Source organism: Blennius ocellaris (assembly GCF_963422515.1).
Source record: "Blennius ocellaris genome assembly, chromosome: 17".
Lineage (NCBI taxonomy): Eukaryota > Metazoa > Chordata > Actinopteri > Blenniiformes > Blenniidae > Blennius > Blennius ocellaris.
In genome coordinates this window covers 3669325-3681899 of record NC_137666.1, presented here as the reverse complement: position 1 = coordinate 3681899, position 12575 = coordinate 3669325, and the positions used below count along the sequence as shown (strand labels likewise).

At 43.2% G+C, this 12575-nt stretch overlaps 1 protein-coding gene across 3 annotated transcripts; it reads left to right on the top strand.

Annotated features, from left to right (window-relative positions):
- Positions 1-241: 241 nt before the first annotated feature.
- dglucy (D-glutamate cyclase) lies at positions 242-9494 on the top strand. 3 transcript variants are annotated; one of them, XM_080512905.1, is made up of 16 exons: positions 242-312; positions 1126-1217; positions 1309-1391; positions 2434-2587; positions 2979-3065; positions 3377-3530; positions 3874-4024; positions 4104-4226; positions 4445-4660; positions 5010-5127; positions 5827-5969; positions 6049-6148; positions 6252-6400; positions 6569-6688; positions 7063-7223; positions 8168-9494. In XM_080512905.1, exons 3-16 carry the CDS (start codon positions 1316-1318, stop codon positions 8312-8314), a joined length of 1899 nt encoding a protein of 632 aa, XP_080369031.1. In that variant the 5' UTR covers positions 242-312; positions 1126-1217; positions 1309-1315; the 3' UTR covers positions 8315-9494. The 3 variants fall into 3 exon arrangements, 2 of the variants coding, with proteins under 2 accessions (XP_080369031.1, XP_080369030.1); XM_080512904.1 differs by lacking the exons at positions 242-312; positions 1126-1217; positions 1309-1391 and adding an exon at positions 2140-2274; XR_013937002.1 differs by lacking the exons at positions 242-312; positions 1126-1217; positions 1309-1391; positions 8168-9494 and adding an exon at positions 2140-2274 and having other exon boundaries at positions 6535-6688; positions 7063-7197.
- Positions 9495-12575: the final 3081 nt, after the last annotated feature.

Below are 12575 nucleotides of genomic sequence, written 5' to 3'. Positions count from 1 at the left end.
TGTTTTGACTGTGAAACCGGAAGTTACGTTTTCTCTACTGCTGCGTACAGATTGTGTGTACAGACTGCATTACAGACTGTATGTACAGATCGTGTGCACAGGCTGAGTAAAGATTGTGTGAAACTGTTTACAGATTGTGTTTACAGACTTTTTAGAGGTTGTGGTTACAGATTTAATACAGAACGTGGCTGAGGACTTTTACTCTGAAAGTTCACCAGAAGTGTGACGTTTCCGCCGCCGTGTCGTGCGTCTGTAGTTCTGACTATATTGGCTGTTAGCGAATCTGAAAACCGAGAAAAACGCCGTTTAAAGGTATGCAAATAACAAACACACAAAGTTTGAGTTAAAATCCTTACCGTTTAAAGTCATTAGCGTGCTACATGCTAGCAAATAACCGCGTAGCGACGATGAATACCGTTACAGAGTCGCGTCTCTTCTTTTTGATAAACATTGATTTTCTGCTCGTTGTTTTTTTACTCATCGAACTTTTAAAATGCATTGGGATTACCGCTGTCACAAACTAATACTTTAGTATACTATTAGTTTATAGTTTGTGGGTGTCGCAGGTGCGACACCCACAAACTATAAAATAGTTATGTTTTCATATGCCTTTATTTTTTTAAATATTTCATCCCGACTTCCGCCGAGTTTGTACGACTGAGATCTCGCTGGTTTTGCAGTCATGTAGGAAACAGCAGCTTCAAGCCTTCAAGTACTAAACTTTTATTTCATTCTTCACGTGGCTTCATCACATTATGTGACAGGAAATGGTAATCATGTCTGTGATGTGTCTGCAAGAATCTCAAGGAAAAATAACAGCAAAGCTGGTCAAGCAGTATTTAATATGTACATTTGACAAGGGAATATTTAATAGACTATACGTCTATACCATATGTCTTTCACCCAATATGCTTTATAGAGAAACTGCTATTTGCCTTTAAGTTTAAGCATAGTTGGCTATTATTTATCAATATACTTTTTATTATTAATTGTGCTTTATTCATTGTACCTTGGTGTTTGTTGTTTTTTTTTTTAATGTAGGGGCTCCAGCCATTGTTAAATACTTATATGATTTTGTTTTTGGATTCATCTCATGAGGTATATCTTCTGTTTGTACCCGTTTAGCTGATCTATGTGACGGGAGAGGGGATCTCTTACCGATCTCTAAAGAGGAAGGCGACCAACACACAGCATACACCAGTTCCACTAACTCACAGGTAAACCTTCAGTCTGGCAGATCCTCCAGATTCCCCCCCCCCCCGGCCACACTCTACTGCTGGGAACAATCCCCTTTGTGCTTACGTCCAGGTGACACATGCTGCCTGCATTAAGAGCTGCCAGACGTTCCCCCAGATTCTTCAGGGGCATCTGTAGTGCTGCCATGGAGAAAGGTGAGACGCACAAACACAGGTAGAAGATTTATAAGGACGACACATTTCTGTTTCTTCCCACTGCACGCTCGACCCTATGGAAAGTCTCAACTTCAAAATCGGGTCTACTTTAAAATTTTGGCTGCGACACATTTGAACAATCAAGCAATGTATCAGTAATCACCTTAAAAACAAATAACACTTATTTGAAGCGTTCATGTTTTCAGTTTGGACTTGTGGTTTATCCTCTGACAGAGTTCATGAGATATATATATATATATATATATATATATGCACACACTGTTGTGAGCCACAAGGTGGCGATGAAGATGTTTTTCTGCCATCCACCTCCAGTTCCATTCCTCCAGGCCAATCACAGGGCAAACAGAGAGACAAACACTCACACTTGCATTCACCTCAAATGCATATATGTTTGGACTGTGGGAAGAAAAACATACACATGGGGAAAAAGTGTATTTTCACATTACGTGCATTGCATCACTGACACCGAGGACAAGATGGAAAATAACAGTTGTCATCAGGGATCATGCGTCATCGCCTACATAGGTTGTGTATAGAAATAGCGTGAAAATCAAAGCTGAACACGTACCCCTGCTTTTCTCTTTTACATCTTTCATACAGATTTCAACCGCTGTTTTTCAAAGACTAATCCACTCCAAACTCGCGTTGAGACAAACATTAACCCTGGTGACTCTTCAGGTTAGACCAGCCTCTACGACAGCGGGACTAACCCGCTCATCCAGGTTGGAGTAGCTCACTCTAGAGTGTTGAGCTGCCGAGATGCAGCGCTCCCTTCATTTAGACGGCCTGAGTCCGGCTCAACTGAGGCTGTTAATCAGGCGACAGGACGCCCGGATAACCACGACCAGTGGGCTCGCCAACGGTGAGAGACGACGGCGTGTCGAGCTCCGAGCCTCATGCGTCCGTCGTGTGATTTTCTATTTAGACGGTCTGGTTCCCCCCGAAACCGTCGGGACGTTTTGTTTTTCCTTCCACAGTTTGCAACGTTGCCTGTTGTGATGTGCGTTAACCTGTTTGTCAGGATACCAACAGGCCAACGCCGTCGTCCTGCCGCATCACCTGGCCGATGACTTCGAAGCGTTCTGCCGCAGTAACCCGGCGCCCTTGCCGCTCCTCTATCGCAGTAAATTGGGAGAGACCGCCTGTCCACCTCTGGCTGAATGTGCCGACATAAGGTGAGGGAGAACAACACACACACAGATCAGTTTTAACACTTTTTTCAACTAATATACTGGAATAAACCCTCAATTCATAAAAGCAATGGGTTTTAATCAAATCACCTGAGGGACAAACATCAGTAAAACATTATTTAAATGTTTTTAGTGCCTCGTAAATGTTTTCCTTCTGCAGATTGTTTATTAACTCACTTTCAGCTGCCTTCTAGTTTTCCTCCGTTATGCAACCGTTCCACTCGTGTCTGTTCATGTTTTTGGTGGGAATTTTTTTAACCCATAATTTCTCCCTCTCTCACACACAGCAATCTGGCTTTACATACTTTTTTGTTTCACTCATTGGTGTTTAATCTGAATATTTTTGCACTTCTCAGTGTGTTTTCTGTGTCAACAGGACCGATATCTCACAGTACTGCGTGTACCAGGAGGGTCGCCTGGTCAAATCCGTGTCCAGCCTCCTGAGTTATGACAGTGATCAGAGGTACGTAAACACACTGAGCAGTTCCATCTCCCCGTTATAATTGTTCCTGAAAGGAATCCTGGGTATAAAGACATGTGGGCTTTGAGAAGCTGAACTTGTCCTTTCATTCAGAAATACATTCTTGTAAACATACAACTCTATTTAATAAAAGTCAGTATGATTTGAGGGCAAATGTAGCACATGAGGGCCAACAATCTAAGAGCAAGAATCTTAAAGAATATTCTGTACGTTTAGTTAGAAGTAGTGATTCAGATCAATCTTTTAACAGGGTCCCACTTATTTTTCATCCTCTCGTCCCTCCCTACTTTCAGGACCGTGTCAAAGCAGCAGGACGAGCGAGCCGGTCCTCTGTCCGACATGGTGTGTTTCTATCTGGGCTGCAGCTTTGGCTCCGAAGGGAAGCTGAAGAAGGCCGGAGTCCCGATCAGGAACATGGAGAAAGGCAGAAATGTCAGCATGTACAGGGTACGATGCAAATTCCCATCACTGTTAAACTCCCGTTTAACTTTACACTGAGCAGCACTAAGATCACCTTAGCAACTAAACACTCTCTTTCTCATAAAGACTGTTGATCTCTTTTGAAGCATTTTTCAGTGTAAGCTACTGCGTTGATCACAGAGCGGGGATTCAGTGTACACACAGAGAACTGTAAGACAAAGATCTTAAACAACAGTCAGAATTACATGGTGTTTTTTTTCATGCAAAACATGAATCTAGTCATTATATGTTGGGAAACCATCACCTCTGCTGTCTTTCATTCAACGTTGTGTCTTACCTGCAATCCCCCAGCATCTTTATTTGTTTTCAGACTGCGGTTCGCTGTGTTCCTGCAGGAGCATTCAGCTGCCCCCTAGTGGTCACTATGCTCCCGATCCCAGCCGGCATGCTGGACGTAGCGGTGGCGGCGACGCATCATAACCCACTCGCACATGGAGCTCCTGTACACATAGGAGACCCAGGTAAACTGTGACTCAATACACATAACTCACCAGGGCATGAAAACGACGTCTGCAACACTCCATGACTGCTTGTGTGCAGCTTTCTTAGGCATAAAGGACTTGTCCAGACCGGAGTACGGGGACAGCGTGGAGCTGCAGCCCGGTGACGTGCCGGCCTTCTGGGCATGTGGCGTGACGGCTATAGAGGCGATTCTCAGCAGCAGTGAGCAGCACGATTCTCCCGTCCATCTTCTCTACCGCGTATCCAACTTATGGTCGTATTGTCCCGAAGCACAAACTCTGGCAGAAATGGTTTTAGTATTTGGATAATAGCAGGCAGCGATGTTCTCATTTCAAGCGCGTTTTAGAATCGATGGAGCTTTAAAGTGCCCCACTTTGAGAATCTAACATGTCTTTTTTGGGGGTTTTTTTCATTTCCAGAGCCGTCGCTGGCGTTCAGTCATTCTCCAGGTTGTATGTTCCTGACCGACGTCCCAGACTCTCCTCCGCCCGAGCATGTTCTGAGCGTCAAACTGGCGCCGGAGCTCACGCCGCTCTGCTTCGAGGTGTCTCGCAGTCCGTCGCTCTACAGCCTGGCGTCTCAACTCGCAGTGGAGAAGATCAGACAGCTGGAGAATATCATCATAGAGGACCCAGGTAAACACGCATTAAAGGTCTCTATGCATGATTAGGCACAAAAAGGCATTTTTGTCAATTAGGGAAAAAAAGATTTCGCAGGGGTGGAAATGTCTAGAATGTGCAGGAGGCAAGTCATTCTACTTTTTTGATATCTTGAGCTTTCAGTATCTGCTGGTTATTAAATCTTACTTTGTTGATACTGTGGACTTCACGTTGCAGACGTATTGCCACTGTACTGACTCGTATTCTGGGGAACAAACCTCCATTTCTGTGCTTTCTGATTTAATTCGCCATCGAAATTTTTAAGACTAAAGTTCCGCTTCGACACGAGGCGGTTGTAACGCCTCCGTTTTCTTTCCGCCACCAGGTCAACGAGGAATCAAGGCTTTGTTTGTTCAGGACGAACTTCTGCGCTGCTGCCTGGCCCTCTCGCACTCCTCCTCTGTTGCCATAACAACGGGTTTTCCCACGCACTACATGCACAAGTGCGTACATTTCCACCTGAACACGCCGTCAGCGGTAGATGTACTTTCACATTTATTGTGCAGCTCTTGTGAATTATTCAGTACCTGGGTGTGGTGGTGGTGGGTGGTCTGTAATGCATCTCTTCTTCCTACACTGGGCAACTTTTATGAACCCGAGTTGCAACCAGGAATAGAACTGGTGCAACATCTCATTATTCGATGCACACAGTTGACAGACTGCCATCGTTATAGTGAGACGGTGAAGTGATCTGATTTTCATATATGTGTAAATGGGAATGCGGGCTGTAATCTCGCCGCAAGGCATTTCGTTCCCAAACGGCTGCGGTCGGGATCAACCGACGAAACTATCCACGTGGAAAAGAAAAGGTAGCGTCAGTTCCCAGCAGTGATCTTTTTACTTTATGCATTAATTGATTTGCTTTGTTCCAAGTGAATCTTGAGATTTCTTCTCGAGATGAACCAAATTGATATAGCAACAGAAATTACATGTTTTAAAGTGGTTCACAGCTAAATAAAAGAAAAGAAACTGATTCAATAAACACACAAAACAATGATTTAGACCATCAAAAGGTCGTCACCAGTTCGATCAATAAAGACCAATGCAGACTGGGAACACTTTCACTCCCCCCCCCCACCAAATAAATCAATTTGAACAAATCCAGTTTCATGTCCTGATCATGTTATTTGTGTCTGGCTCAGTCCCCCCGATGAGACCGACGGGCCCCCCGGAGCCCTCGCTATTGCCACCATGCTGCAGGCTTTGGGGAAACGGGTGACGATGGTGACAGACAGCAGAGCGGTGGAGATGAACAAGGCGCTCATCGATCAGGCTGTGGCCACAGGTGAGGGACAAACCAGTGACCCCGCATCCGGAGCTGCAAGTTAATACGGAATATGACCCGTCTTTCCTTGTATCCGCAGGAGTGCTGAAATCTCAAATCCCATTGGTCACTTTTGAAGACAGTGGTCCAGAATCTGCACTGCACTTCCTGTGCGTCGACGGAGACCCGGACAAACCCAGGTCGGCTGATTAGCGGATTCAAACCTTGTGCTCCTCGTGGAAACGTCTATAATTAAACATGAAGCGGCTTCAGTGGCGATGTTGGACTTTTTGGACCCAACAGGTACGACCACCTTTTGGCGATTGAGCGCAGCGGACGCGCTGCCGATGGAAATTATTACAACATGAGGGCGGTGAACATCAAACATCTGGTGGATCCCATAGATGATCTGTTTATCGCTGCCAAGGACATCCCGGGAATCATCACTACAGGTTACCTGTTGCGTTCACGCCTTCCTGAAAATGTCGTACGAAGCCATTCGTAACACCAGAGGGCACTGTTTTCCTGTGGCCTCCGCTCTTGACGTTAACGGGAGTTTGTATCCTCCTCCTTGTCATGGCGTCAGTTTGCCTCAGCAGGTGTCCTATGCGTTCCTGCAGGAATCGGAGACGGCGGCAACGAGTTGGGGATGGGCAAGGTGAAGGATAGAGTGGTGAGCCTGATGCCCAAAGGGAGCCTCATAGCCTGTGATGTTCCCGCCGACTACGCCATTACTGCTGGTACGGACGTCCAGACTCCACACTGAGTGCACATGTGAATGTAAACAGGTCAGATTACTGGATAATGATCAGAGCAATACACACACACACACACACACAGACATCCTTCACTCTTGAACCGACTTTGTAGATAAAGATAAAGCAGACTTCCACTCACAAAACCACAAACACTGTAGATAAACAACGAAACCAGCCGCAACTGGCCGGTCTGTATACTACCTCCAGGTATTTATTTGAAGATATGCTGCCTGCTTTAAAATGTAGAAGAATGTTTTTCTACATCCGTTTCTCTTGTGAACCTTTGATCTTTTTTGTGTTCTTCTAAAAAACCAAAAACTTCAATGAATTAACTTGTCGTTTTCTTCTTGCTGCAGGTGTGTCTAACTGGGGAGGATATGCTGTGGCTTGTGGGCTCTACCTGCTCCGAATGTGTCCGTCGCACCAGCGCTACGTGAAGAGAGGACTGGGACCGGAGGGCGAGACCCCAGAAGAACACCTGCAGGACTGGACTTCAAACCTGCCATCTGTGGAAAAGGTAACAGAGCCACTTCCACCACCCCTCTACTTGCATGGGTCTTGGTTCGGATCAGTTAAAACATGTACCCGGGTATTTAAAAAAAACTGAGATTGTTCTGCGTTTGGGCCACGCATTTACACATAAACGCAGCAACGACTCACCACAAACGATAATTCCCGAAAACTCCGGCCACAGTGGAGCTTTAGAAAAACTCTGTCTCCGTTTGCATCTAAAGGGGGGGGCAGACGGATATTTATATCACAATTTGGGACTTCGTTATTGTTTTTCCAAGATTCTGATTAGCTATCACATATCTCATTACACTGCCCCCTGCAGGTGCAGTTGCTCATAGCAGCTCTGAACCAGGTGAACGTGCAGGTCCCCAACAATGAAGAGGTTTTTTTTTTTTTTCACAATGAAGAGGGGGAAATTTCAGTTTTTGTAATAACCTGGTATGTGTAAACGTGGCCTTAATATTTTTGGAACAATCTAGGAGTAAAAGGAACCAGCGTTTCTAATGTTACTGCAACATGAACTCTGTCAAAGTGAAACCCAATATAAAAGCTGAACACAGATTTCATGGCTTCTCCTCCACACAGTTTAAACAATACAAGTTACGACAGCAAAACCAGTGTGACACAAGTAATACTAACAGTTTTTCAAAGAAGCAAAGGGAAAATACCAAAAGTAGCAAAGAGTATTTAGTTTTCGACTGTAAAATGAAAACCCAAAAAGAAGCACATCAGCTTCTCTTTTCCAAGCAGCAGTGAGTCACTGAACTAAACAATCATTTTGGTTCCAGTGACTGCGTTTGATGTGGAAAGTGTTGCTTGAAGTGATTAAAGAAAATTGCAGCTCGACTCCACAGTCGACCTCAGCCTCCTTTTCTGCCTCTCAAAATGCCCGTCGAGTGTATAACAACAGTTGTATAACACTCGTCTGTGCGGTTTTGTCTTCACCAGGAGGAGTCTTTCCTCTCCACCCTGGTGAGTTTCGGAATCCGAAGTGGGAAGACGGGTCACCTGGCCATGGAAGTGGACGGCTTGACCTTTCACCCCACTCACTCCGACATCATCACCAGACTGCTGGACGCAACAACGGGCCCCTAGACCAGCCTCTTCTGTGTTTTACAAACGAGTCATCGGATCATCCTGGGAAATGATTCAACTCTAGTCCTCGGTTAATGAGTGTTGCACTGAGATTTTCACGGCTGCCTTGTAGGGCCTGACCGACTTAATCGGACGATTATAGCCGTTGAAGAAAAATCAATAATCGGCTGCACAACGCCAATGTTTGTTTTTTTTAACTAAGAAAATACAGGCAATATGGTGTTTTTTTCTGATGTCATTGTGGAACATATCCAGTAGAGGGCGCTTCCAACTCCTTTCATGTCACACTCCGTCGCCCCACAGGAGAGTGAAGAAGTGAAGAGTGAAAAGTCAAGGGGCATTTATTGAACCAAACAGTTTTACCTCAGTGGTAAGTTATTAATTGACTAATTAATTGCCTGGTTAACCCTTGTTATTGTGTCTTGGAGACCTTTCATGGAAACTTAAAAATCTGCATCGTAACTGATGTTTTATGAAGACGAAGTAAAATCATAAATAGATAGCGCTGGTGCATTTGTACTTTTATTTTACACTTTTCACTATAATGCATAAAAACTAATTTTATAGCACTTTTTTTTCTTCCACAGGAGATAAATCTTTTTCAATTCCACAGAATTAAATTAAAAATAAGTTGTTCACTTGTTGGTCATTTGGAAAAACTATGCAATAGGCATATTTTTTGTAATAATTACCTAACAACGTACAACATGTCAAAGTGTATTTCTTTCTATAATATTCAGTTCAAATTCTGCTGTGTAGCTTTTTATTTTTGCAACATTTTGCTTTCACGATTCCGTTGTCGTACAGTGCCCTCTAGAGGTCCCAGAGGGTATGCATTGATATTTCAGCTTAATCTTAATTTAACTCCCAAAAGTATAACTTACAGGTACGTCATTGTGCTTATGTTAAATTTCGTAACACAGTGGTTTGTTCTTGAATTCAAGTTTGTGTTTTTGAAAAGTTAATTAAATTCTTTTGCCAATAATTCAGCTTTTTTTTTCTAGGAACTGTTTTTTTTTTTTTTTTAAGCAGATGAAATATTCTGATGAGTATATTTTTGTGAAAAGGAAATCTGATCGACTGTATAAATCTGCTACTCCTTCTCACATTTCATTATTTACAAAATCTTTACTAGTTCATGGAAAATGTAGATTGTGATTTTAATAAAAATGAAAACTAACATTTGATGCATGCTCGTTTTTATATCGAAGTTAACGGTGACCATCGACGAGAATCAAGAATATTTGTTGTCAATCAGCATAAAGTATGAAAGAGGCTAATTAAGTTTTGTATGAAAACCAGTGAAAGAACCAAAACCTCTTTTTCATCCTCAACATGTAGAGTTAATTTCTACTGCAGGGAATTGTTATTTTAACCATTACCAGAGATGGTGTAAAATATTCAAATAATTTATTGTGGTATTTTCCATTATATTTTATTGCATTTAAATTTTAAATCTTAACGCTAACAGACGAGGGTTCATTCATGTCGATGCAGGTCGTAGTGACACTAAACTCTTCATGCATTAAGTCAAACTGCCGAAGCCTCAGCTGCTGGCAGTTAAAAGTTAAATGAAAATGCATAGCGCTGATGCAGCAAACAGATCTTGTTAAGCGTGCAGAATTCTAATCGACGCCGACTTACTTGAGCCCGTTTTAAATGGCGTCTATCCCGTCCATCGATCTGGGGTCTTGTGCAGCTCATAGACGCGGGAGTAACCAGGGAGTCGCGGTGAGGCGACAGTGCAAACCGCTGCATGACTTTACAAAATAACCCCACTGCTTTTCATACAAACACTCTTCTGCAGTGAAAAAGAGTTTTTGCAAAGGACCAGAAAAAAAAAGATATGAAATGTCGTTTCGTTCCCTCTATAGGTTTACGGCACTTGTAATTCACCCTGATGCGACAATGTTGGAGGAGAGACGGCGCTGTAAACAACTGAGGTCGCCTTTCCCAGACGTGGTTTAGACGAGCTGCGTTCTCCAAAACATCAACTACGCCGAGTATTTCTAGACTGTGGCTGCAATAACAGGAACTAATCAGACTCTGCATGGAAGGTTCAGTTAGGCCGGGGCGTCTATGTATAGTGACATTAGAATAAAGCAGGTCGACGTCGCATGGCGGCGCCGCCCTGACATGTCGGCTGGCGGTACCTGGGAGGCTCAGGGTGCATGATGGGATGCGTGGCTCTAAGCCCCACCCCCGCACAGCGTTGGCCGGCGGCCTGCCGCTGTGGTTTCTGCTCCATTGCAATGCGGTTCCTCAATTCACCGCCCTCGAGCAACAGTTTGCACAAGAGGAAAACGAGGACTGACATGTAAGAATTGATGAGCTGCTGCTGGTGCTTCATCATCATCATCATCCTCCTCCAGTTTAATAACCCCTCAGGGAGGCAGAAGAAACGCAGATCCAGGAAATGTTTTATGTGTAAAAGCGACAGAATGGAAGACAGATTTTTTTTAGTTTAACTCGATTTTCTTCTACTGTGACGTCCTGCTGTCGTTCTCACCTCCCCTCATCTCTTATTCAACTGTGACCTTTGACCCTCACGTGACACGAGCTAAAGGCGACTTCCTGCTGGCCGGCAGCCGATACTGCCAAGATTAATATACACACTGACGCACGCACGCACGCACACACACACACACACACACACTCTCTCTCTGCACTTGTTCGCTCTCATTTGACACCGCAGGCCCCTCCAGAGGAAGGACTCCGCTACAAAAACAAACACATTCACACACAGATGAACACTTTTGGTTTTTCCACTCACGCTCGTTTTCATTCTCAGCTTTGGAGTCACCTGAAAATTGTCATTATTAAACTCCCAAAACCAATAAACACTCATCCAGCTAGTCACATAATTCCGGTGCTTCCCCAGACGCTGAAGTAGTAACGCAGCTACCGAGCCTCAGAAACGTATTGCTGCATTCATCAAGAGACTCGTCTTATTTTGTTTCTTCTTGAACTAGATTTCCTCGTAAGATGTTGATTTGCCATCAGTGAAACTACTTGATTTTCTTCCAGTTTTCTGCATTAATGTGACATAAAATGGCATCACACATGTTAAATTCTACACAAGCAGACATGGTGAAAAGAAATGCATCACATTACTTCTTGACAGGCACAATAATACTGATTTGAAAATAAATAAATTAGCATGGTCTGACTCTGCCATCGTTGACCAGATATTCCACTCTAAAAACATGCATGTTGGGTAAATCTGTGTTTCTAAATTGAGGCTATGTGGGTATGTGCGCATTGTTGTTCTTTTTGAGACGTCAACTTTGTTGCACGTTGACCCACCAGGACAGAAATTGTGGTCCCTAAAGGAAACCATTGGATTTATTCAAAGCCATGAGGAAATATAATTCAATGTATTGTCTCCAGGAGGCTTGATATTGTATATGTATTTCAGTTACCCTCCCCTTCTTAGAAAATGGCAGCTTTTTTCTCTGTAATTTCTGTCAAATAGAATGAAACAGACTCATCGAATCCTGATTGAGCAGCAACTGACATCATGAGCATCACCGCCTCTCAAAAGGCCTATTGAGCAGTGGGCATTGTCAGAACAATCAATATGTTGACATTAGTTTTGGGTTTTTTTCCCCTGAAAATAGAATTAACGTTTTTGCCTGAACTCACCACAGCTCATACTCTGGACCTGCTGGTCGTCCATCACAGGGATAACATGGGGAGAAGGACAGATACACACGTGTCAGACCTCAGCCTCACCCTAAACCATGTATTCAGTATGACATTTAATTATTTAAAGTTATGAATGGGTCATAGAAACGGTTATCCTCACAGGAAAGACTGTTTAAACAGGTTCACACAGCCGTAATAAACACACACATACACACACACACAAACTGTGACTCTGTCCTTGTAGAGATTTGATGCAATGCATTCCCATAACCTTGAGTATAAAAATTTGTTTTTCTTCTACTTTTTCATTTCATCTAGTTTTCTAAAAACCTGTTTCTAAAAACTTCTTGATCAACATGAGGCTCTTTGTTTTTATGTTTTGGAATATAAAGTGCAGTAAGTCACATCCAGTTAGTTTAACTAATGAAATGTGGGCTATATTTTGGGATCTTGTCCTTTTTTAAGAGTTCAATATGTCTCAAAATAAAATAAACAATATATTTAGTACAACAGAGGAAAACGATTTTACACTGCAATGAGATTACATTTAGTAAATATTTATATAGCTCCTCCAGCATTCCACAAAATTCTAATATGCTGCTGTCAATCTAAA